The sequence below is a fragment of the Sorex fumeus genome, unplaced genomic scaffold (genome assembly GCF_029834395.1).
Source record: "Sorex fumeus unplaced genomic scaffold, SorFum_2.1 ptg000047l, whole genome shotgun sequence".
NCBI classification, from domain to species: Eukaryota; Metazoa; Chordata; class Mammalia; order Eulipotyphla; family Soricidae; genus Sorex; species Sorex fumeus.
The window spans coordinates 51,544,425-51,570,025 of NW_026606104.1; the positions used below are offsets into that span (position 1 = coordinate 51,544,425).

General features: G+C 56.7%; 2 protein-coding genes and 1 non-coding gene across 4 annotated transcripts; all 3 read right to left on the minus strand.

Moving 5' to 3' along the window:
- Positions 1-844: 844 nt before the first annotated feature.
- MRPS15 (mitochondrial ribosomal protein S15) lies at positions 845-6,663 on the minus strand. Of its 2 annotated transcripts, none has more exons than XM_056123114.1 (8): positions 6,430-6,663; positions 6,236-6,280; positions 5,315-5,390; positions 4,595-4,643; positions 4,066-4,150; positions 2,924-2,982; positions 1,184-1,375; positions 845-994 (listed from the first exon to the last, which is right to left on the minus strand). In XM_056123114.1, the coding sequence occupies exons 1-8, from the start codon at positions 6,551-6,553 to the stop codon at positions 860-862; spliced, it is 765 nt and encodes a 254-aa protein (XP_055979089.1). In that variant the 5' UTR covers positions 6,554-6,663; the 3' UTR covers positions 845-859. The 2 variants fall into 2 exon arrangements, with proteins under 2 accessions (XP_055979089.1, XP_055979090.1); XM_056123115.1 differs by having other exon boundaries at positions 6,236-6,275; positions 6,428-6,663.
- Positions 6,664-7,062: 399 nt separating this feature from the next.
- Positions 7,063-7,196, minus strand: LOC130032246 (small nucleolar RNA SNORA48). The gene has a single exon (XR_008793795.1). It is a non-coding gene; the product is annotated as a small nucleolar RNA SNORA48 (small nucleolar RNA).
- A 394-nt stretch (positions 7,197-7,590) lies between these two features.
- On the minus strand, positions 7,591-20,638 carry CSF3R (colony stimulating factor 3 receptor). Its single transcript, XM_056123112.1, has 16 exons — positions 20,594-20,638; positions 18,886-18,969; positions 16,884-17,180; positions 15,366-15,489; positions 15,051-15,238; positions 13,776-13,945; positions 13,529-13,682; positions 13,302-13,384; positions 12,767-12,980; positions 10,676-10,864; positions 9,924-10,025; positions 9,265-9,411; positions 9,027-9,167; positions 8,754-8,847; positions 8,480-8,561; positions 7,591-8,138 (listed from the first exon to the last, which is right to left on the minus strand). Exons 2-16 carry the CDS (start codon positions 18,947-18,949, stop codon positions 7,659-7,661), a joined length of 2,529 nt encoding a protein of 842 aa, XP_055979087.1. The 5' UTR covers positions 18,950-18,969; positions 20,594-20,638; the 3' UTR covers positions 7,591-7,658.
- Positions 20,639-25,601: the final 4,963 nt, after the last annotated feature.

Genomic DNA, 25,601 nt, shown 5'->3' on the forward strand with positions numbered 1-25,601 from the left:
GGGGATCACTTCTGGTGGGGCTTGGTGGACACTATGGGGTGCTGGAGACTGAACCTGGGTCGGCTGCATGCGAAACAAGCACCTTACCCACTGTATTCTCTGCAGCCTGGAACTGGTTGTTTTGACCAGATTCGCAATCTAAACACCAATACACGTGCTCTCCAAACAATAGATTACAAATTGCTTGACCATTATCACCCCGCTCCCTACTATCCCCATTGACTGAAACACAGCCTTGTGGCCATGCTTTTAGTTTTACAACCTTAAGGCTGTGCCCTCCCGAGTGTCCACTATCTTGTCACCTCCTAACTTCAGGCTCCCCACCAAGTTTTACCGCCTCACAGCTCTCTGGAGATAGCACGTGCTGGAAACTTCCTGGCCTGCACCCGGGCAGGAGGCTGCCCAGAAATCCTCCTGCCATGTCTGTGGTGAACACCCACCACCTGGAAGATTAGGGTGGCATGTCTGCAAAAACACGTAGTCTGTCCTCCACATGACGAGCAGGCAGCTGTGCTTCCTGTCGCCGTAGCCTGCCTGCCTGTACTGTATGGTTCATGGCTTGACAATGATGCTTCAAATATCCACAGAGGGCCTGCTCCCTGCGGCCAGCCTGCCACACCTCTTGGCTGTGTGCTGTCACCTGCACGAACATGCCCAGCGACAGGGAGATGTGCCCCTAGTGCTGGGATGTGTGATGCCAGTACCTTGTGTCCTCGGCACGTGTGAGGGCAGGGACTTGACCCTCAGACACCTGGGTCCCACAGCTGAAATGTGGGATGAATTCCTCCTCAGGCCACCAGGGGCCACAGTCTCCCTTTGCTTGTGAAAACAAGGCAGAAAGACATGACGCCATCAGATTTTATTGGTCTTCTCGGCCTGCCTCGGCTTCGGCTTTGGAAGGGCTCTCTGGGTTCCTCAGCTTTTGTTTTTGAGCCTTTGCTGCAGCTTTCAAAGCCCTTCTTTGTTTCTTTAGTTTTTGAGTCTCCTGGAAAACCTGGAGATGGAGAGGCAGAGGAGGACGTTGTGAGCCTATGCAGGCGTGAGAGCGGTTTCCCCAGCCAGAGCCTGTCTCTGGAGCATACAGCCCGCGTACACCCAGCGCCACTAAAGGCTCGCCCCAGGCCGCTATGGGAAACAAGACCACCCGGCCCTCCTGCTCTCTCTGAGAGAGCCAGGCCCGTACCCGGATGCACAGCTCCTTCTTGGTCAGCAAGCGGCGGTGGGCTTTCCGATGGTGCTGAGGGGTGAAAGTGTACTCGATCCCCAGCACCTTGCACGTCTTCTCAAACACCGCGTAGTTGGTTTCCCGGAGGCTTTTGAGCATCTTCTTCCTCTGGTCAATGCTCATCAGCAGATAGCGCTTATGGGCTTTATCCTGGAAGACAGTCGGTATCCCGTAAGTACCACATGAATAAGGGGCATGCCACTTCCCAGCAACCAACGAGGGGCAGGTCATGAAATTTCCCAAGGGCGTCTGGCAAATACCAGTGTAGCACTGAGGGCGGTATTGTCATTCTCACCCGACATGTGGGCAAAATAAAGGACAAAGGTGTTTTCTGATTCAGCAAAGGCCCGAGTAGGTTGCAAGGGGAAGGGACCTGGTGTGTGGTTTGGTCTTGAATCTCAGCCTAGTGGTCTTAGCCCGAATCTCCTGATCCGATCTCTACAGCACCCACTGAATCTCACTGCAGCTCGCCCATTCAGCTGCGATGGACTAAGGCCTGGTGCTCTTTCCAGAACCACCCACAGCCAGGGCTACTCAGAGGCACCTCAGCAGCCTCTGGCGTTGCACACTCCAAATAAACAGACTTGGAGGGGACTGGAGCGATAGCACAGCGGGTAGGGTGTTTGCCTTGCATGCAGCCGACCCGGGTCCAATTCCCAGCATCCCATATGGTCCCCTGAGCACCGGCAGGGGTAATTCCTGACTACAGAGCCAGGAGTAACCCCTGTTGCATCGCTGGGTAAGACCCCCAAAAGCAAAAAAAAAAAAAAAAAAACCACACACACAAATAAATAGACTCAGAGCAGCAGCCTCACCGGCTCCAGGGACACAGTGCAGGTGCAGCGTGGGCTCATGGCCGTGTGTTTATGAAAACCCTCAGTAGCTGCCTGAGAGGGCCAGCGCTGTGCCTGATTCTGAGAATATGGTCTTGGGGGGTCTAGGAGACAGTACAGGGCGTAAGGCATTCACTTTGTATGCAGCCACAATGGTGCAAACCCCAAACTGCAACTGGGTCCACAGCAGCTGAGCACTAGCAGGCAGGGCCCCAGCTCACGAACCAGGTGTGTCTACCTGCCCCTCAAAGAAAAGAAAAAGAAGATGGCCTTGGGAGTGACACCACCCCACTTCAAGTCCCAGCACATCATTTCCTAGTTCTGTGTCTTGCCTTCAACCATCCCTGCCGGGTGATTTCTCTGAAACCGGGACAGTAAGACAGCTGTGTGAGCACAGTGAGCGGAAGCATGTTAAGAACCTCCCACAAGGCTTCACCATGTCGTCTGGCTGGGACTACCGGCCTTTGCAATCCTGCCCGCAGGTGCTATCAGACCTCCATTTGTAGATAAGAGGCTCAGACATATGAAGTAACAACCCGGAGGTCACACAGATGGCTGGGGGGGGGGGGGGGCGGGGGGCGGGGAGGGGAAGGAGGTGGGGAGAGTGGCAAGCTGCGATTTGAAAATCTGGCCCCTAATGACAGGGAGAGGATCCCGAGTGCCACACAAGTGTCAGAGCCCACTCTGCAGTCGGTCTTCTGGCCCTGCAGACACACGACACCAACCCGGCACTCCCGTTTCTCCAGGGGAGCAGGAGGGATGCATTATCTGCATTGCAGCTGAGGGGTGTACACCTGAGCCCTCTGTATCCTGCCTCTGCACCCCTGGCTGGGGCCTTGAGCTGTGAGAGGTGGCCAGGGTTTACCTTTCGGTGTTTCTGCATGTGCTCTTCGTAACTGTGGATCTTGACGGTCAAGGCAACAACTGAAACCACAAACCACAGAGGATGAGGACAGGGCTCAGAGAAGGAAGGGCCCAGGCCTTGGTTATGTGTTAAAACCTCGAGGAATAACAATAAGTCATGCTCTTATATAGCTAAGTTTTGAGATCTTAGTGACTGATTATTTTTTTTTTAATTTTTGGTTTTGGGGCCACACCTGGAAATGCTCAGGGGTACTCCCAGCTTGGTGCTGGGAGCAGGGGAGGAACACGTGGTGCCGAGTCTTGAACCTGGGCCTCAGGTACACAGTATGGACTCAGTTCTTTAAGCGCTGTCTCCAGTTCCTGGATTATCTTTCAAAGCCAAGTCCAAGGAAAGTCAGTTGCTCTATCTTACAAAGGTACAACTTCCAACCAAACATCCTTGGCTGGCTGGAAGTTATACCTTTGTAAACCTGACGTGCATTCCTGTTAAATTCAGGAGTTAGTCCAGGATGCATGTAATTGTGGCTACAGCTTCAGCACCACACTGGAGGCCCCAGAAAATGTATACAACGAGATTCCAAACTGTCAGGGGTATTCCTCTTGCCTCTCCCCTTCCAGTGACCACCTCTATCTCTGTTCTTCACTAACAAATTTCCACAGTGATCAACTCCTACTCATCTCCTAGAGTTCTAGAACAGCCTGTTTGGGGATTGCTCTCATTTGATTCTTGTCTGTATGGCAAAGATGGGGGCAAAGGCAGAAACAAGGAGTGCTAAGGGCAGCCGTCGATACAGCAGCCCCTTTCTGCAAACACACTGAATTCTGGGAGCCCTGACTGAAGTTAGAGGAACCCAGGCCATGATCACGTGGTCCCTGCACAGGTCCTCCATCAGAGAATGGAGCAAGGCAGACCCTGAGTATGACTGGGCTCCTGAGTTCAGAGGTTGGGAGCAGGAGCTGACACTGGTGCCAGCGCCACACAGCTCAGGACGTGGAGTCCAGCTGCTGTTGCCCGGGGTCCTTACGTCTCCTCCTTCCTCTAGCCACAGCTTTGCCCTGATGCAGCACAGACAAGGGCCCCAAATCAGGGACCCACTAGGACACTCCCATGCACAGCCCCTCCCCAAGGGCCCTCTGACCAACTTCTAGCCTCCAGGGAGCTGGTGTCTTCAGGGTTGGCCACGATCTGGCTCCTCAGTTGCTCCGTCTTGATCTTCTTCTTCTCTTTCTGTTGAAGGTGAAGACAGAGAAACACTGAGGGTGGGGCTGACTATCTGCTAAGACCTTTTGCACCTCCAAGGCCAAAGCAACATCCGGCCCTCGGTCTAACCTCACGCTAGCACACCTGGGCATGCCTCTGGCCAACCAGAAGGCTCGTCTCATCTAGGTGAGCCCAAGGCCAAAGCCAGGGGCAGAAATGACTTGTTGGGAGAATGTCCCTGAAGTGAGCACGTTCATCCAGACAGTGGATGTTTACTGGGCACCTGCTGCTGACCGGGTGCTTGAGGTACAATGGGGGAACAGGACTGTGCCCATCCTCAATGCTCTATCTGTGGATCTGGACAAGTGGACACAGAATGACAGGGGGACAAGTGCTGTGACTTGGGAAGTGTGGATGAGAGGAAGCCCAGAGGAGGCCAAGGGAGGCGGAGGTTTGGCTCAGGTCGCTCACCTGGTCGGCCATTTCCAAAGACAACAGTTTTTTCACGACATCATCAACCCTACGGAAAAAAACCAGAGCAATGAGAAAGAGGTGTGGGGCGGCAGCAGCCGGACTGTGGTCTGCTCTGCAGTGAGACACATCAACTCCATAATCCATTTCTTTCTCGAGTCACACTGCCTAGTGGGAGAGACCACCCAGCTGCCACTACACTGGACAGGAGTTGAACAGAATGATTTTTGCTGTTGCATCATTGAATCCAGATTTAAATACAGGTCTTTGGAGCTGTATGAAATTAGGTAGCTTGATAATATATAAAATGGGGACACTTTCGTCTCTCACGGGGCTTTTCAATTTTTTTTGGGGGGGCCATACCCGGCAGTGCTTAGGGTACTGTATGTGGTGTTGGTGATGGAACTGGGGTTGGCCACAAGCAAGGCCAAGTGCTACCCCACTGTACAATCTCTGGGTCTCTCTCACTGGGCTTTTGTGAGGATCAAGAGATGAGGAACTTCTACAAAGCCTTCCTGGTAACCGATGGTAAACCGAGGGTCTTCACCCAGGGTGCAAAAAAAGCAAGCAATTGAGTTCCAAGGGCTCTCTCTGCCTGCTGGGCCTCTATAATCCCCTGTCCCAGCCTGGAGGGTACTTGGCCAGAAGTCACAGTCTTTTCCCTCTAGGCCAGCCCTCCCAGGGCCCTCTGCCTCCACAGAGGGATTTCTTCCCACTTACCTGTCAATTCCAGGGACGTTCTGGTAGTCCTTGAGCAGCGTGGAAGGGGCTGGGTCAGCATCATGGCTGGGTGGTGCTGTCAGGCGAGGGATGGGCAACCCCCAGTGAGGCCTCCTGGCCCATCCTCCCAGGCACTGCTCCTCCCACCCTCTCCTGCCATCCAGGTCAACCCTGGACCTCTTGGGGCTTGGTTTCTTCTCTGCCAACCCTCGGGCACCCACCATGATATTTCATGCTGGGAGTTGATGGCTTTTGCCACCACGACCCACCCCCCAAATACTCCTGGGAGTCCAGAGTGGGTGACTCCCAGTCTGGCTCATGGGCCAACAGAGAACAGGTACTTAACAAACACTTGCTACTAGAGTGCATGAACAGAATAAGGATGGGGAGGGCTGAGGACGGAGTCCTAGCTTTGGGGCACCTGAAACGGAAGCACCAGAGTCTGCAGGAAACGCTGTCCTCAGGCAGGAGGGAGCGGCACAGGAAGATCACCCTGTCCCTCCAGTGCCACGCTGCTCTGACACCAACTGCACCCGACCCTTGACTGCCAGCCCAGCCGTTGTCAGGAAGCTTCCCCCGCGTCCCCCCGGAATCCAAGCACTTCTCCAACAGAGGCGTTCACACTCGTTGTGGAACAGCAGTACTCTGCCCCGTGCTACTCTGCTCGTTAGACCACCCTGCAGACAGACGGCCTTGCACGGGGCCACCCACACTCCCTCGGGCTCGCTCGGCTCCTCCCCACCCAGCACCGAGGCTCCAGCTCCCATGCTGCACCCGATCCGGGCTCGGTGACACGGTGCACGTGGGGGTTGGCCGTTAGCACGTCCGGGCAGCCCCTCACTCCCCCTCCTACGGTTCCAACGTAACAGCCTCTGCCCTGGTGGACGCCCGGCCTCCCGGCAGCCTCCCAAGCGCCCCTACCTGGCTTCTGCAGGGCATATCCGCGGGCTGCCTGGAGGAGGAGACCTGCAAGGAAGAGTCGCAGCTGCAGCGGGCGGGCGGCGCAGCCCCGACCCCGTGCTCCGGCTCCTGCGCGTGGCCCCCCGCCGGCCCATCTCTCCCCGCTCTCGGTGCCGCACCGCCTCCCGCCCCAGCCCCGTCCGCCCGCGCCTCACCTCGGCCGTGCGACAGGAGGTCCCGCGGGGCGCGCTCTCGGCCAGCAGGCCGCCCCAGGACGGCGGCGTCGGCCAGAGCGGGGCCGCGGACCCAACTCAGCGCTCGGCACGTCGCCCGCAGCATGGTGACCTTTAAAACCCCGGCGGTCGCGCCCGGGCCCCGGCGGCCTCTGAGGACGGGCTGGGTCACATGGGCGCCGCCATGATGGCCCAGTCCCGGCTCGTCGGCGCAGTCGCGAGACTAGAGTAGAAGAACGCCGAGAAGACGGATCGGGGGCGGAGCTTGCACGCGCGGAACCAATGGGAGGGCGCGCGGTCCGGGCGCAGAACCAATGGGAGGGTGCGCGGTCTGGGAGCGGAACCAATGGGAGAGCGCTCGGTTTGGGCGCGGAACTAATGGGAGGGTGCGCACCCCCGGCACGCGGGACTGGAGCGCTCGGACCCGCTGCTTGCCAGCGGTGTGCGGTGCTGTTTGAATTTTTCCCCTTTCCTTCCCCATTCCCCCCCCTACACACACACACACACACACACACACACACACACACACACACACACACACACTGAATTTTTCCCCTTCCCCCCTCACCCCCTACACACACACACACACACACACACACACACACACACACACACACACACACCCCGAGCGAGGGCACAGGGCACAGACCTAAAACCATGCTGGGATAAGCAAGAAATGGTTTTGTGCCTGGCTGCTGCTATATGATGGGCACCACTAACCAGATGCCCCTTCACCCAGCATGGGTACAAATACTGTGTAAATTTGAAGGCGAAGAACGCAGAATGTGGGATTAAGGGCGATGTGCTTGCTTCGCCTTCAATCTCAGTTATTTTTGGAGTTTCTTGGAACCCCGGCACCCCTCTGAACAACAATAAAGTCAAGAAGAAATCATTCTGACAACACTCCCTCTCCTCGCAGCAAAAAGACTCAGTCAGATACGCTTGGAGTTTCTCAAAGTAAATCTTATTAACAAACATTCGAGAGACTGAAATGCCTGGAAATAAGCGCGAACGGGTCTGGAGGAAGGATGCTCTGTTCTTTGCAGAGGGAAGAGGTGGGACAGACCAGGAGGGATGCTGGACCGGGAGCGTTGGTGGGATGGGTCTCCTTTCTGTTTTTCCTGGAGGCCGAGTGGTCTTTCCAGTCCAGGCCTTACTGATCTGACCCTCTTCTCTCCCGTGGCAGGCCCAGGTGAGGAGCTCCAAGAGCCCTAGAGACCCCCCAGCCCCTCCACACCATGAATCCGGAGCCCTTGTAAGAGGGGAAAGTCAAGCAGTGGTCCAAAGACACAGTCGTCCTCCTGGCTTGGGACCAAGGATTCCGGGGTCCCTAGAGGGCTGGCCTGGAACCAGAGATTCTCATAGGATTTGGGGCTGGGGGTGAAGCACTCCAAAAGAGGCTGTGTGGAGTCGTAACGGAGGTAGTGCCCTGGCCCTGGCACAGAAGGACTGCCCAGCACCTGCCCGTACAGGATGGGATCGCTGGAACTGGGCTGGGGCTGGAGCTGGGTGGCAGGGCTTTGGGGGTCCCCTTGGAGCACATAGGTCTGGACCAGGGTGGGGAGTGAACAGTCCTCCGAGCTGTCAGTAGGCTCACAGGGCCCTGGCTGCTTCTCCTCTTCCTCCATTACTATGATCTTGGTGATGGGGGCCATGCTGGCTTCTCGGAGGCTGGGCATCTGGAAGATCTCCTGGACACAAGGATGGCAAGTGAGGGCACGTGCATTTCCTCTCCGCCCCAGCCGCTGTGCCCTCTTGAGTGGGGACCATAGTGGAGCCATTCCCTGGGCTCTCTGTTGGAACTCAAACCCATTGCCCGCTGCTGTTCATTCTTAGCTGGGCACAGTGTGGGACTGGTCTCAGGCCAGAGCCAGATGAGCAAGGCTTTGAAGTGGGTAGAGCTGGGATGGAGATTCAGCTGGGATTCCGGAGGGAGGGGATATTGGCAGGAAGTGGTGGAAGGCCACCCTCAGAGGGCAGCCGGACCCTACAGCACCCTGCACCCCAGGACCCTCTCCCTCGGGGTTCTCACCTCTGTCATGATGGGAGGAACCCAGGAGCCCAGGCTGCTGTGGGCCGGGTCAGGGACAGTGGGCCAGAGGGGATTCTTCCTGCTGGAGAAGGAGGCAGGAGAGGCTGGATCACACAGGCCCGCCAGCTTTCCCCGCTTCCTCCCACTCACTCCACACAGCCAGAAGGGAGAAGCTCTGAGTGCAGAGAGAAAGTGGGGGCCCAGAGGTGGGGGAGGCAGGAAGGGGTTGGATCGGCTGGGGAAGCCGAGTTTCTGGCCTCTCGAAAGGACTTACTTGGGTTTGCAGTAAAACCAGCAACTTGTGCAGAGGCAGATGAAAAATAACAGGAAGCCTGAGAAGCCCAGGACGATGTACAGCGTCAATTCCTCTAAGATTTGAGGGAGTCAGAAGGGTACATGAGTGACACGGGACCTCTGCCTTCAGGCTGGGGTGGGGTCTCCTCCCTCAGACAGGCAGACCCAGGCAGAGCCTGTCTACTCTCAGCATGGATACCCCTTAAGTGAAGCACCTTCCCCAAAGTGGCCACCCCCGCCCTCCTCTCGGTACCTAAGGCCAGGGTCATCAGGGTGAGGCTGGTGCTGTTGGCTGTTCCAGCCTGGCTGGCAGCCGAGAGGTGGACGTGGTATAAGCTGGCTGGCTCGAGGCCTTGGAGGACACAGTCGCGGGCAGAGGCATTCAGGCGGGAGGCTGGTGCACAGGAGAAGGGTCAGCTGGGCCTGGAGGCTGGGGCTCCCTCTAACACCACGGCACACCCCTCTTACACCTCTGGGTGAGTGGGACTCACAGGAGGACTGTCCCTGAGCGTTGGTCCAGAAGATGGTGTAGTGGGTCAGGGGGCTCTTCCCCAGCTCAGGGGGCTCGGGCATCCATTCCAGATGGGCCCACGTCTTGCCAATGAGCCTCAGACGCAGCTGTGGGGCGCGGGAAGGGGCTATGGGGTGGGGGGAGTGGGGGAGAGTGGTGAGGGGTGATGAACAGAGAGCCAGGCAGGTGAAGGGCTGTACTTGTGGTTCCCCAGACCCAAGAGCTGGGACACCATGGGGTGAAGGAGGAAGAGGAGTTCAAGGGGCTTCAGCCCAGCCCCATTTCCGGGACCTGCCATTGAATTTCCTGCCGGTTTAATAGGAGGGCAGGACGGGGACCTGGTTCTCTGAGCAGAAGCCCAGTTACCTGAGTTCTGCCAGACACAGTAGGATCCTGCTAACAGGCCCACCCGGCGTCCCCATAGTCTGATTCCTGCACAGCCTGGTTGATTTCTGCAGGCACACTCTGATTTGGGCCGGCTCACTCCCGGTCCCCATCCCTCCCCTTGCTCTCTCCCCCTGCCTTCCCCTGCCGTGGAAAGGTAGGGAGGAAAATGGTCCTGCGTCCTCCTGGTCATGGAGGCCCAGGGAGACAGAGGCAATTCGATGGGGACTCGGGGGGGGGGGGGTTGTGACAAACCTGTCTCTTGGGAATAGGCAAAGATGTGCTGGGAGGGACCCCTGGTGTCCTGGTACAGGGGGGTCACGATGATCTCATAGAGCTGGAATGGCCTGATGTTCTCTGTGGAAGAGAAAATGGGGCAGAAGTGGGCAAGGGTGAGGGCTGAGCCCCGAGGCCAACTCGGTGGATATGCAAATTTGAATATATATATAAACATATGCATGTGTATTAATTTTTCACTCTATTCTAGTCCAGTGGTCTATATGTCTCCATTACCATACTGTTTGGGTTCCTATAGCTTTGGAAAATGTGAGTTCTCCAATTTTGTTCTTTTTCTCAGCATTGTATTAGACCTGGGCGGGGGAGGGGGATGGGGGTTCCAGGGATGGTCCCTGATATGTGTTCATCCATCAGTCTCCTAAATCCTCTCCATGAGGGCGGCTCGTTCCCAACCTCTGGCCAGGGCTCACCAGGCCTGTCTGTAGCTCTTTGCAACCTCTTCTTTAGAGCTTTGGCTGGGGTAAGAGAGGGAGTATTGGAGGTGGGGTGGGGGGAGCGAGGCAGAGGCAGGTCAGCGCTGTAAGGGGGGTTGGGCCAGAGGTAGGAAGGGTTTCCGATTCGGAGCACTTGACATGAGAACATTGAGGGGTGAAGAACAGCCATGGAGCCTGCTTCTCTGGGGCGGTCGGGCTGGCACTTGGCACTCAGGCCCTTCCTGCATCCTCCTGTCCAGAGCTGTCCAGTGCCCCAGTCTCCCAAGTCAGACTCACCCTGTAGCAGTGTCCCCGTGATGCTCCCGTTTGGCTCCATCCTCCAGCTGTTGTTGCTGCCGCTCGGGCTGGGGGGACCCAGGCCCCACTCAATCACATAGCCCCAAGGCTGAGGGCTGGGGGGCTCCCAGCCCACCCAGAGGCTGTGAGGGTCCTGGGCCAGGGTGTGCAGTCTGGCCAGTGGTGGGCCTGCAGGTAGAGTAGGAGGACACAGGATGTAGGGAAGAGAGCTCAGGCCTGGAATCACGTGTTAGCTTACAGGGGCTGGAGTAATAGCACAGCGGGTAGGGCATTTGCTTTGCACGCGGCCGACCCAGGTTTGATTCCCAGCATCCCATATGGTCCCCCGAGCACCACCAGGGGTAATTCCTGAGTGCAGAGCCAGGAGTAATCCCTGAGCATCACCGGGTGTGACCCAAAAAGCCAAAAAAAAAAAAGTAATTCACACGTCAGCTTACAGACAGGGGTGGGGGGAACTTGGCCACCTACTCTCTAAGTGATGCCAGGCCCCTGGTCTAATTTCTGTCACATGTGGTGACTGGTTTCTATTTCGCTTTCCTCATGGGTAGAACAGGATGATGATCAGAGAGCCCGCTGACCAGGGTCCTGGTACAGGGCCAGTCCTCTGCCCCATTTGGGGAAGACAGAGCATGATAGAGGTCGGCTCTGGGGGTGGGGGATTCCAGGGATGGTCCCTGACAGATGTTCACCCATCAGTCTCCTAAATCCTGTCCATGAATGGGCACTGGTGAAGGTACCGGTGTTTCACTGTATGACTGAGACTTAGACCTGAAAGCTTTGTAACTGCTCTCACGGTGATTCAATGAATAAAATTATAAAAAATGAAAAAAAAAGTAAGGTGGAGTTCATGCACAATTCAATCAGCTAATCAGTGGCTGAATAAATGGCAGTACTCCTACATTTAAAAAAAATAAATAAAAATAAAATAAATCCCCTCCATGAGGGCGGCTCACAGCCTGTGTCTATTTGATCAATGAGACAGAGAGGTTAAGTAACTGGCTAAGATCAACAGCCGGTGAATAGGCGAATTAAGTGTTACTCATGTTAGTCTCATTTAGTGAGGCCTCACCCTGGGGGTAGGGGTGGCTGATCCCCTGAGAATAAGGAGTTAACTCAGGGACCATATCCTAGCTAGAAAAACTTAGGGCTTTCTCTCCTGGTTTTGTTTTTGTGCCACACCTGGTGATGCTCAGATCTTATTCCTGGCTTTACATTCAGGGATCGCTCCTGGCAGTGCTCAGGAGACCAAATGGGGTGCCGGGGATCAAACTTGTGTTGGCTGTGAGCAAGGCAAACACCCGACCCACTGTACTATTGCTCCCGTGCCCCTCTCTCTCCTGTTTCTGTCAGAATAGAGCACGTGTATATGTGTGTATTTGTGTATGTTTGTGTAGGCAAGTCAGCAGCTTAACCTGGCTCTGGTCAGTGGGAAAAGCAGCTAACACCATAGAACTGCTACTTTGGGCCTGGCGTGTGTTTTTTGGGTAAGGAGTTGGGCCACACTTGGTGATGCTCAGGGGCTATTCCTGGCTCTGTGCTTAGGGATCACTCCTGGTGGTGCTCAGGGGACTGTATGTAGTGCAGATGACAGAACCAGGAGTGGCTCTATACAAGGGAAGCACCTTAACCCCAGTTCTCTGTCTCTGTCTCTGTCTCTGTCTCTGTCTCTCTCTCTCTCCCCAGATATGCGTGTCTTTTCTTTTCTTTTTTTTCTTTTTAGGCCACATTCAGCAGTGCTCAGGGTTTACTCCTAATCTGTGCTCAACAGATTATGCCCAATGGGGCCTGAGGGACCATGGGGGGACCAAATGGGGTGCTGGGGTTGGAGCTGAGATTGCTACCTGGGGGACAAATGCTCTACCGGCTGTACTATCACCTTAGCCCCTGCCTGGCATGTCTAAACCATGGAGTCTTCACAGCCACCCTTGGGGTTGGGTGCTGTGACTTCCCCATTTGCTAGATGAGTGACCTGCCCAGGTCTCACTGCAGCGTTTGGCAGGCCTAAGTTTGATCCCACGCAGTGTACGCCCAGGTCACTGCCTAACCACATGGACCCCCGACCCCCTTTACCTCGGCTGTCCAAGAAGACCACTGACGTGGGAGCAGAGGTCCCGGCCGAGTTGTATGCCAGCAGCCCCACCTCCCGCACGTGCCAAGGCAAGTGGAAGGTGCAGCCCAGGGCTGAGGTGTTGCAGAGCGTTATTGCCGCCACGTCCTGGCCTGGGGGGCGCCAGGAGACCACGTAGCCCTGGATCTGCCCACTGTCTTCCTCCAGGGGCACTGGCTGTGGAGGGCACAGGAGGAAAAGGAGAAGGCGATGTACGTCTGGAGTTGGGGGAGTCCCCCCCTGGGGGGAACGATGCAAGTCTCAGGAACTGGCCCGCAGCCTGAGGTCGCCCTCCCTCCCTGCTTCCCTCTGTCCCCGAGGTGAGGTGAGGGGCAGGGCTGGAGGACGGGAGGAGGGAGAAGGTGTCCCTCACTTCACAGCCACACCCAAAGGGCAGCAGGTCAATGGTCAGCCCACGGGGCCTGCTGGAGCTGCCCGCGTTGGGCGCCCAGGGCGGGGCTCCATCCGGGAGTGAAGGTGGCCATCGGAGAGGGTCACCTTCCAGAACAGCTGCACGGCCCCGGTGCCGGGGTCCCGCTGCCTCTGTCGCCGCCACCACGTGTCCAGCCTGATGACAGGAGCTGCAGTGGAGGAGAGTGGAGCCAATCAGGGGCTGGCCTGGCGGCGGGGGGGGGGGTGGGGGGGTGGGGTGGGGTGGGGTGGGGTGGGGTGGGGGGGGTGGGGGGGGTGCTGCGTCTTGCTTCTGCCCCGCCCCTCCCACCTACCCCGCTCTGCCGTGGTCAGCTCCAGGCTGGCGCTCCAGCTGCTCCAGTGACCGGGCAGGGGCGAGCGCACGCAGCGCATCTGCAGGGCGTAGGCGGTGGACGCGAGGAGCCCGCAGAGCTCATGCCGGAGGGTCTTGGAGAACAGGGGGCCCACCTGGTGGGGGCACAGCTGTGAGCCTGGACCCCGGGGCACTGGTGGAGAGCCTCCCCCACCGCCAACCACGTGACTGGGTGACTCTCTGCTCACCACGGTCCAGTTGGCCGCCACGCGGCGGGGCTGGTAGCGTAGCTCGCACTTCTGCTCCACGTACAGGCTTGACTTCGACACCTCCCAGCGCAGCTGCAGACAGCCTGGCTGTCGGGGGGCGCCCTCGGGGTGGGGCTCCAGGGCCCTCAGTGTGGGGGGCTCCAGTTTCGCTGCCAGAGAGGGGGTGCCAGACCATTCCCTGCCAGATCTGCTCGAGCCTCCCTCTTTAACTTCTTTCTCACTTGTGTTTTGGTGAGATCACACCAGGCCTCACACACACACACACACACACACACACACACACACACACACACACACACACACACACAGAGCGCGGGCTCCCTGCCGCTGAGCTAGAGGGCTGCCTTCGCTCCCTCTCGTGCCTGCCTGTCTGTGCCTGGCTTCCTCCCTGGAACCTTCTCTCGCCTGTTCTTGCCTCTACACCTCTCATCTCTGCCCACGGTGCCCCTCTGCTGTTAAGGTCTCTGGGCCAGACCCTCCTTCTGGTTGCTCTGTCTCTGGAACACTTTCCCTCTAGATGGCAGTGGGTTTCTCTCTCATTTCCTTCCAGGATCTTCTTCTTCTTTCTTTTTTTTTTGGTCACACCTGGCGTGATGCTCAGGGGTTACTCCTGGCTCTGCACTCAGGAATTACTCCTGGTGATGCTTGGGGGACCATATGGGCTGCCGGGAATAGGACCCAGATTGTCCCTACCCACTGTACTATTGCTCTGGTCCCATCCTTCCAGGATCTTCTTAAAGGTCACCTGGTGGGCAAGGCCTTTCCTGGTGCCCCTGCCTTGCCTTCATTTCTCCATCACACTTAGCATCCCCTGCCAGACTGTTGTTTTGGGCTACACCCAACTGGGTTCAGGGCTTACTCCTGCTCCGTGCTCAGGCATCACTCCTGGTGAAGCTTGGGGAACCATAGATGGTACCGGGCATCAGCTGTGTGCAAGGCAAATGCCTTAACCTCCGGGCTACTCTCTGGTCCACTGACAGTCTCTTTCTCCTCTTTCTCTCCCCCACCCCAACCGCCCTGCCCCCGTTTTCTACAAGGGCAGGGATTTGGACAGCTTGTTCACTGCTGCGTCTGCAGTGGTGCCTGGCACACAGAGGCACATGCAGGCCTGTGCGCGGCGACCCTTTGCCTGGGTCTGTGCCTCCAGCCCACCCGGCTCCCTGTCTCCTCTCTCCTCTCCTCCAAGATGTCTGTGCTTCACTGTGTCAGCCCAGGGCAAGAGGCCTGTCCCCTCCCTGGCCTTGGGTCACTCACCCACATCGCTGGGCATGAGACACAGTGGCACAGACTTGCTGGTGCCCAGCGTGTTCTCTGCCTGCACCCAGAGGCTCATGTTCTGGTACAGCTGCAGGTGTTTGCGCGGGATGGTGCAGCGGCTGTGCCCCGCCTCAGGGATGCAGTCCGGGAGAGGCGCCTCGGGGCTCTGGCAGTGGTTCCGCATCCTCGGTGTCGGCAGAGGAGGAAAGGGAGGTTTCTTCTGCCTCCCACCTTTGCCTCTGCCCCCCGGCCCTACCCTGCCCCAGGATTGGCGGTGGATGTGGGCGGCGCGGGGGCCATATCCCAACTCACCGGATGCTCTTTAGGGTGAAGTTAGTGGGCAGGGAGGTGTCGGGGCCCGGATCCCACTGGCAGGTGAGGTTGTTGGTTGTGATGTTCATGAAGCAGGACAGGTTGTGGGGCGTTGGAGGAGGGTCTGTAAGCAGGGAGAGAGAGAGCCAGGGCTTTGCGTAGGACCCCTCAGACACCCCCCTGCGCCCCTGCCCAGGGCCTCACTCCAGGTCATTTCCTCTGTGGTGTCTGGTCTCTGCTCCTGCCCCTAGATAGGGTGGCCCTGGAGAGGAGGGGGTCTCTGACTCGAGCCTCTGATTCTTTTGTTATTATTACTATTATTATTATTATTATTGTTATTATTTTTGGGTCACACCCAGCAGTGCTCAGGGGTTACTCTTGACACTGCACTCAGGAAACACTCCTGGCAGTGCTCAGGGGGGCATATGAGATACTGGGGATCAAACCTGGGTTTGCTGTGTGCAAGGCAAGCACCCTCCCCCCTGTACTCTTGTGCCTACCCCCACTGTGATTCTTTTGTTATCATAGTGCTGGTTGCTGCTTGGGGCAGGGGGGGTCACACCTGGAGTCTCACATAGGCAAGTCATGTGCTCTGTCACTGAGCTACATCCTCAGACTTATAATTAGTTTTTTTTTTTTTGGTGGGGGACAAGGGTTGAGCCACACCTGGCAACACTCAGAGGTTACTTCTGACTGACTCTCACTCAGGAATTATACCTGGCGGTGCTTGGGGGACAATATGGGGTGCTGGGGATTGAAACTGGGTCAGTCACATGTCATATGCAAGGCAAGTGCCCTACCTGCTTATATCTCTCTGGCCCCTTATAATTAATTCTTAACCAAATGTTATTCTCTCCCTTTTCCTTATGCACTGACTTGACACAAACTCACCTTTCAGTCAGAGATCAGCATGGACATGGCCCTCCCTGGGTCCAACTCCATGGCCTGAGAGGGTAGACTGGGGAGCCATATAGTTTTGGTTCCTGCCTTGGCTGCTGAGTCACACTGTGTGCATGACTAAAGTCTGGGCTTCCTGTTTAATAGTTCATGATCTTTAGCAAGTTACTTACCCATGCTGGACCTTAATTTTCTCATCTGCAAAATGGGACTCAGTTGCACCCCTATCAGTAGGAAGATGACTTGAAGTGATGCCTGTTAAGTACTCATTGAGCAAGTGCTCACTCAAAAGCAGCTTGTACTGAGGTGCTAGAACCATAGTACAGCGAGGAGGGCACTTGCCTTGCACGAGGTTGACCCAGGTTTGATCCCTGGCTTCCCATATGGTTCCTTGAGCACCGCCAGGAGTGCTCACTTCTGAGCATTGCCAGGTGTGGCCCAAGAAGCCCCCTCCCCCCAAAAAAAACCACCCAAACAAATAAAAAACCCAAAACCTAGCAAGCAAGCAACCAACCAAAAAAAACAACCCCCCCCCCAAAAAAAAAAACCCAGTAGCTTGCACTGGCATTGGCAAGTGGGCTTTGGGGTGAGAGCACGTGGTGTGGGTGTGGAGGGACTCACAGCCTGCCCGCAGCTCAGCCTGGTCCAGGATCTGCAGGTGGTTGCCCCAGAGCAGGCCGCAGAAGAGCAGGGCCCGGGGGCGGTCGAGTGGGGGCAAAGTGATGGTAGATTCCTGGCTTCCGTCTGGCAGGCGCTGCTGTCTGCCACCAGTTTGAAACTCAGCGTCCAACTTCCACAGAATCTCTGAATCGCGGTCCACGTGGAGGCATTCCTGACTGATGGCGCACGAGGCTGTGACAGGGTCCCCCAGGAGCACAACGGGCTTCGAGAGGTTGATGTTCCCGCACTGCTCCAGGCCTGGGGTGGTGGAGAACCAATGGGCTTGCGTGAGCCTTTGTCTGGCGCTTGCCCCAGAGGTTCTCATTCTCCCAGGCCCCACCCCAAGGCCTGGGGACTGCGACACAGACAGTGATGCCCGGTCCCTGCTGGTTGTGGGGGGACACTCTGATGATCTCCCAGGTGACTGCCTGTGGCCTCAACTACTGCAGACACCCAGGTGAACAGCTGCCCTCTGATGAAGATTGTCCCCCAACCCTCCCCAGGGATGGTGAAAGCAATGATCTGATAAGAACAGCCCTAAGAACCATCTCAGCCACGGCCGTCTTCTCAGAACTCACATGTGGCTGCCTTTCCCATTCTGATGGCAGCATCGTCCATGGCCTGCCTGCCATCACCCTGGAAGGCAGCAAGGCGTAGCAGGTAAGGGCACCACTAGGCTTCAGCTGCATCTCCACCTAGAGCCTGTTTCTACTACTTATTCACTAGTTGGCCCCGGGGAGGTTGAGCAGACATTATACCTCAGTGCTCTTATCTGCAGAATGGGCATGAGGCCATCCTGTTTACTGTTCCTGGAAGGACTGGCAGGGAGAGGGTGTATAAGGGACTCCGAGCAGCCCTGCCGTGGAAGGATTTGCTGTTCTGGGGTGTGTGTGTGTGTGTGTGTGCGCGCGCGCATGCACACTTGTGCATGTGGGTGCTTGCACATGTCCAGATCAGGCTAAACCCTGAAGTTCCCAAAGCCTTTCTCTCTAATTATGAGGATTTGTGTGACTCCCATAGTTGCTGTTGCTAGACTGAGGGTCCTTGAGGCCTGATGCCTTGGCTGCCTTGCTTGATATCGTATTCCCAGTGCCTCACCCGGGCTAGGGAAGTATTGAAGATGTGTTGAACAAAGAGCTAAACAAATAAGCACCCACTCTGCCCCTGTTGAGGCTCCCTTGTGGCTTCTTCCCTTGCTTAGGTTTTTTTATTTTGGCTTTCTTCATTTTTAGGCCACACTTGGTGGTGTTTGGCAGTGCTCTCGGCTCAGTGCTTGGGGATCGCTCCTAGTATGAGGGTGTCAGCATCCAGTGTGCAAAGCCTGAACGCAGCCTGTGGAGTCCCCGCCAGCCCTCTCAGAGGTTCTTGGGCTGCTTTGTTGATGGGATGGGGCAGACCCGAGAGCAAGGGCCATTTCTCTCAATCCCCAGGACAAGTCCCAGGCTCCCTTTGTGTGGCCCCGCTCTACCTCATAGACTCAGAATAGCAGAGTGGGGAGATCCTTGCAAAACTGCTGCAGAAGCAAGACTCGTACCCAGAAAAGAATATGCAACAGGACCACGGGGCCCGCAAACCCTAACTGTTGCAAAGTGTGCGTCCCAGCTTGTGGCCCCAGAAGCTGGAGGCCCTGATGGCTCCAGAGAACATTTCCTCCTCTCAGGAAGTACCCGGCCTCCTGCTGCCTCCCCCAGCAGCTCCACGGGCCCAGAGGCACCCGCGGCAGAGGTCTGCAACTGCGCTCGAGGCCCCCACCCCTCCAGTTCCCAGGAAGGTGGTTTGTCCGCCACTGTCTGTGAGTGGGAGTCTGGCCCAGTCTTGTGTCCCAGGAGATTCCCTGGGATTCCCCCTGGCAGCAGTGCAGCAGCTCTGGGAAATGAACCTCCCTTCTGGGATTCTCTACCCTCCCCCCCCATTTCGCCCTGAAACACCCCTTCCCACAGCACCCACTCCCAGCCATACTCACTTCTGGGGAGCAGCAGGATGATGAGGGCAGCTCTGGCCAGGTTCCCAGGTCCCAGCTCTGCCATGGTGCCAGTTTGGGGTCCACCTGGAGGCAGAGGGCGCGGTCAGGCTGGGGACTTGGGGCCAGCACTGAGCTTATGTTTCTCCCTGCCCCAGTGGAGCTCTGGCCAGGCACTGGGCACTTCCAATCTGCAGAGCAGATGTAGCAGCAGCCTACACTGCTTTGGGTTTGGGGAAGAAGCTGCAAGTCTGGCGCGGGTCCCTTGAGTGACTAAGGGATGGCCACCGCTTCAAGAACCTTCCGGGAGGGAGCAGGGGCAGGGGCAGAGGGACCAGCGTTCCTTCCCCTTCCTTTTGAGCTCGGCTGGGTACCCCCTAGCAAGGAGAGCCCAAACACGGGGCAGGCTTGACAGCCAGTTTATTCTGGGAAGGTCCCAGGAGCTGAGTGTGGGAGAAAGCCCACCCAGGGCCTGTCACCGGGCTGGTCACCTCTGTGATCCACAGGCTCGAGCCTGCTGTCACCTTCCAAGGAGCTGCACAGGACACATCTCAGAACTGGGCATCCAGAGAACGATTTATCCCCTGGCTGGGGCAGAGGAACATTTATTCACTGGTCCCTACCGCCCATTGGTTAAAGCATGTCCCCTGGCGTATGGACTGCCCGCATGGTCGGTTTGCACATGCATGAATGTTCCCGGGGTAATGAAGCGGACTAAAGACGCAGGAGGCCCTGGGGAAGGCAACAGCTGCCTGGGGAGGCCAGGCAAGGGGCCCCTATGGGCGGTGGATATGGGTGGGCACAATGGGGTCCGGTTCACCCTGAGTTCTAGGTGAAGACCTCTGGGGGTGTCTGTGGGGAGATGTGCGGGCGAGGGGAGTGAGCTGGTCTGGAGGAGTAGGCAGTAGGCAGAGGTGCCCACTGCAGGGCTTGGCGTCCAACCTCCCTGTCCCCCCTGCTCCTGTGGGGGCCTCCAGCACTTCTTGCACTGCTGGGGGTCTCTGTGCAGGGGCCTCTGGTCAGCCTGTACGGCCAGGCAGGGGCTCCAGCCTGTGTGCACAGGGAGGAAGCATCTCTGCTCCTCTCTCTCCCCTTCCCCGCCCTGGGCTGTCCCTGGATGTGGTTGTGTCCTGGTGGTACTGGGCTGGAAGTTTCTGCAAATCAGCAATGTCATAGCACCACACAGGATGGAGGTCACTCTGCATGGTGTCCTGGCCCCCAGGAGCTGGCTGGAGTCCACCCTCGTCCCCTCTCAGCCCCGAGGCTTTGTTCAGTGAGAAGCCTGCACAGCTGCACCAAGCAGTCTGTCTCCGGGTCAGTGCTGGGCCACTCTCTGCCCGCAGCTGCCCACTAGACTCTGCAACCCTGCAGGGAGATTCAGGTTCCGAGACCCAGATTTGGGGATGCAAATTCCACCTTCATCTATTGTTAACTGTGTCCTGGGAAGGGCAGCTTCAGGCCCAGCCTGTGCCCTGGGAGGTGCCCTTCCTCCTTCTCCACCCCCAGCCCCCAAGCCCCCAGGCCTCCTTCCCAGGCTGCTGGGGGCTGGCACGGGCAGTCCATAGGGCCTGTAACCCTGGCTGCCCCTGCTTGAATTAAGTGGATCCCGGGGCCCACTGGAGCATGGGATGTTCTCTGGGGGCCACTTTGCAGAGAGGCTGGAGGGGCAGCTCCCAGTGAGACCCTCTGCTCTGCTGGCCTGGCCACTTACCAGTTTCGCGACCTTGGACAGGTTACTTCACCCTCTGGAGCTTCGGTTTCCGCATCTGTGAAGGAGGGACAGGGATCATTCCTGAGGCTTTGGGGGAGGCAGGATCCAGATCATCAGTGATAAGAGCACTGGTCAGGGGCCCATGTGGGAGTGCATGCCCTGTTCCCATCCCAGCCTCCTGGGCTGGTGGGGTGACATCAGAGCCCTCCTGGCCCTTCTGGCTCCTTGACCCCACAGTTTCCTCCAGTCAGATGCCCCTTACTCACTGATTCCCAGAATGCCCCCTGACCCACACCCCTGCCCCCGGGAGTCACTGCAATCACACCCCATTTTCTGACTCCCTGCCTCTGCACAACACCACCTCTACCCCTCCCTTCTCCTTCTCCACCCATTCCCGCCATCTCCCAGTTCTCTATCACCCCTGTTCTCAGAGTTCTCAGAGTCTCAAGAGAGAGAGAGAGACTTTGGAGAGGGTATGTGGGGAGAGGGAGGTAGCAGAGTCAGGGAGAGCAAGGTGGCAGGGGTGAAGGTGTGGATGGGGACAGAGGGAGGCCCGGGGAGCCGGAGCCAGGGACGGAGAGAGAGAAGCCCAGCGCAGAGATCAGAGGCCCAGGAGCCTTAGAGTTTGAGATTGAGGGGACCGGGAGGAAGCAGGCAGGGGCTGAGCGTGGGGCTGGGCCAGGCAGGGTCAGCGAAGGAGAGCAGCTGAAGGGGGGTGATTCTGTCCCCTGGAGCCCAGGGTCCCCAGCACACCTGCCTCTGCATCTTCCTCACATCTCTTAGGGAAAGAGTGTCCTGGGGCTGGGGCCCAGGGACAAACCCTAGAGGCAGGGACCCCTGGGCTGGCTCTTGACCGGACCCCTGGCAGACCAGGAGGACTGGGCCTGGACTCAGGCTCCAGTGAATCCCCACCCGTTCCCGGGGGCTCCCCTACTCACATTGGCACCCGCGGGGCCAGCACCCGCCGGCCCCCTGGCCTCCCTCTCCTCCTCAGGGCAGGTTCCTGAAAACGGTTCAGCGTCTGTCCCCAGACCCAGGGCAGAGGATTGCGACAGCGCCCAGCCACCCTCCTGCTGGCCCTGCAGCCGGGTAGCCCCTTCCTCCCAGGAAGGAGGCGGAGGGGAGCTGCAGAACCCCCCTCCCCAGGCCCTACCATCCTTCCTGCCCTGGGGGTCTTACAGGGGCGGGGGGATGTGGCAATTTTGTCCCCCTCCTCTGCCTCCGGATTTCCTGACCTCAGAACTCTGAGGCTGGCCAGGGCTCAGGCTCCAGCATGGCTGGGTGTCCTTCCTAGCCTTCCACCGCTCCCCGTTCCCCGTCAACGAACTTTGAGGAATATCATTGGGAGACAGACCTGGCTCGAAGGCGGGCCCTGCCCTAAATCTCTTTTTGTCACTTAACTGTGGGACCCAGATCCTCACAATAGTCAGGGGGGTACTTTCCAGGCTCCAGGGGATTTTATAACTCTGCCTTCTTCACAGGCTCCCTCGCATAGCCCAGGAGGATGGAGAAATGGGGACTCTGGGAAGAGGCGTGAGTGTCTTGTATGCTCGCTGGAAACTAGGAACGCCCTCCCCAGGGCAGTGCTCACGTGCTATGGTGAACACTCTTGTTGGTTTTGGGGGGCCATACCCAGAGGAGTTCTTTAGGGGGTTCCTTCTGGCTCTGTGCTTGGAGATGGGGGAGGAGGATCCCGGGGTGCCAGCAAGAGAGTCTGGGCCTCCTGCTTGCTCAGCATGTGCCCAGCTGCTGAGCTGTCTCCCTGGCCTAGATTCACTGCTGGGTTGTTTATTGGTTCTTTGCGTTACTAGGGATGGAACCCAGGGCCTCCCACATGTGAGGCAAGCGCTTACTGCCTCCGGAGCCACATCCCTGGCCGAATTCTTTAAAACATATATATTTACCAAAAGAAATTTAAATTTTTGAGAAATCCTATGGCTTTTGCATATTTGCTTTTGCAATATTTATGCATGTGGTTTTTGCAAAGCATTTTCATACAGCATGGTTTTGTCATGAAACACAGCTAAAAGCCAGCAGGTGAATCATTTTAAGGACTATTATTTTTCTTTGTTTTTTTCCAAATCCGTAGAGCTAGGAGACTTGTTACAGTTTTGTCATGTCCCACAATTTATTCCTTACAGGATTTTTTGTTAATTGAGGTAAAGTAGTTTACAAGTTTCTGCATTATTGTTGGTTCCTTTCGGACTGCACGGAAATAGACTCCACTTCATGACGCCCATACCCTGCTCTTGTTTCTTGTTTACAAATCATTTCAGGGCACTTTTCCTTTTTTCCCTCCCTCCCTCCCTTCCCTCCTTCTTTCTCTCTCTTGTTTTTGGGCCATACCAGGTAATTCTCAGGGGTTACTTCTGGCTCTGCGCTCAGGAATTACTCCTGGCGGTGCTTGGGGGCCATATGGGATGCTGGGGATTGAACCTGGGTTGGCTGCATGCAAGGCAAGTGCCCTGCCCACTGTATTATCTCTCTGACCCTGTGACTAAAAAGTTGGGAGAGAGAAATGTCCTTTAAGCCAGTATTACCTGCAGAGCCCTCTGATGGCTTACATAGCTGATTGTAGTAGCCCCTTCCCTCATCCTTGCTGATTGATCAGAAGCCAGTCCACGCGATCCTCTGCCCTGGCACCCCAGGGGCCTCCCTCAGAATTCAGGCTGGCTCCAGCCACACTTTGGCTTGTTCCCTGACCTCTCAGGCTCCCTCCAGCGCCCAAGCCTTTGATCTGCCCTTTCTCTGCCCACCCCTTTCTGCTGGGGCTTTCCCCCTCCGCTTCTTTGCACTCTAGCTCAAAAGCCACCTTCTCTTTGAGGTCCCCTCTGACCATCCCTGTCCTGCCCCCTCCTCTATTTTCCATCTCCCCTTCTGCCGACCATCCCTACGACTTCCTGTCCTGTGGACCCCCACGCTCCAACTGCATGTCAGTGCAAGTTCTATGGGGACTGAGGGCAGAGTCTGTTTGTGTAACAGGATCCTTGGCATCCATGCCACTGCCTGTCTCACAGTGAGCCCATGATGCGTGTTTGTGGAAGAAATGATTGAGCGATGGATCTCCCACTTCACCAAACCTGTCCCTATCCCGTGTGCCCCATTCCTGGTCCAGGTGAATGATCCTGCCAACCCTGAGTCCTGTCTCCTATCCTGGGGGCCTTGGTGTCAGTGCTCAGTGGCCCCTCTTTCCACAGCCAATCAGCTCAGCAACAGGAGATAGATCCTTTATCATCACTGAGAACACATGGCCGGTGACAGTGGTCAGCACAGGACTTCATTTGTTTGTTTATTTATTTATTGGCTTTTTGGGTCACACCCGGTGATGCTCAGGGGTGACTCCTGGTTCTGCACTCAGGAATTACTTCTGGTGGTGCTCAGGGGACCATATGGGATGCTGGGGATCGAACCTGGGTTGGCTATGTGTGAGCAAGTGCCCTACCTGCTGTACTATCGCTCTGGCTGTTTATTTTTGACATTAAAAAAAAAAAAACCCCAAATCACTGTGAATTATAAATTCACAAAGATATTTATGACTGTGTTTCAGACGTATATTTTCCAACACCAATCCCTTCACCAATGCCCACTACCCTCCACCAATGTTCCCAGTTTCCCTCCTGGGAAGCCAGGAGCCTACCTCAATGGTTACTGTCACTGTCACTGTCCTCCCGTTGTTCATCGTTTTGCTCGAGTGGGCCCAGTAATGTCTCCGTTGTGAGACTTGTTGTTACTGTGTTTGGCATATCGAATACATCATGGGTAGCTTGCCAGGCTTTGCCTTGCAGGCGAGATACTCTCGGTAGCTTGCCAGGCTCTCCCAGAGGGGTGGAGGAATCGAACCTGGGTCGACCCGGTTGGCCATGTGTAAGGCAAACTCCCTACTGCTGTGCTATCGCTCCAGCCCACCTCAATAGAATTAAAATTAAAATTTTAAAATTAAAAATGGTAGGCACTTATTTTTTCCAGTTTTTGGGACACACCCGGAGATGCTCAGGGGGGTTACTCTTGGCTCTACACTACCCTCCTGGCATTGCTCGAGGGGCCATAAGGGACGCTGGGGATAAACCCCTTGGCCATGTGCACTGCTGGCACCTACCTGCTGGACTGTCTCTTAAGCAACTAAGGGCCATGTTCCACTCCCCCAGTGTCCTAGTGTTCCCTTCCCTAACTTATCCCCTTCACCCCGCCCCAGTGGCAAGCTTCCTATTGAAGACCTCAAGGAAAGCTAAAGTCAGGCAATTCACTGCAACGTGAGTGGATCTGGAGAGTGTCTTCTTGAGTGAAATCAGTAAGAGGAGAGGGCAGACTCCCATGATCTATCTCATGTATGGGATATGAAGAGTGCAGAGCTTTTTATAGCTCACATATGCAGAGTCTGGCTGGGATGCTCAGGCTGGCTGCCCTTCTGCCACTCTGCAATTCTCCTCTGCTCCTTTTGTCACCCCCTGGATCCTTACAGAGATAATCACACCCCCTCCCACCCTACTCCCCGCCTGCCCTCTCCATGGTCTGTCGCACTCCTGTCTGATCTGCCTCTACTTTCCCAGAGGCACCACTTCCTGTTCCAGTCTTGTCAGTTTCCTGGCATAGCTCTGCTCGCCCTGACTTGGGGCTTTGGGATCTCTCTGTGTGTTTGCTGTTGTTGATTCCTGCTGACGCTGGGCCCTGCCAGGGACACCCCACCCTGGAGGAGTAGCACTCCAGCCTTGGGCCCTGGGAACCAGCAGTCTCCCTCTGCTGCCAGCCTGTGCCCTTGGCTGCCAGTCTGCCTTCTTCTGGACTGGGAACTTCCTGAGGGCCAAGCCCAGGGTCTCCTGTCTGCCTCCAGCCTCTGCACAGGGCTGGCCACTCAGGGAGACTCAGAGCCTAACCATGTGCTGGGAAAGTTTTCCTGTGTTTGTTTTTGTCCCACATCCAGCAGTACTCAGGGCTTTCTCCTGGCTCTGTGCTCAGGGATCACTCCAGGAGGTGCTCAGGTCCTCTATAGGATGCCAGAGATTGAACCTGG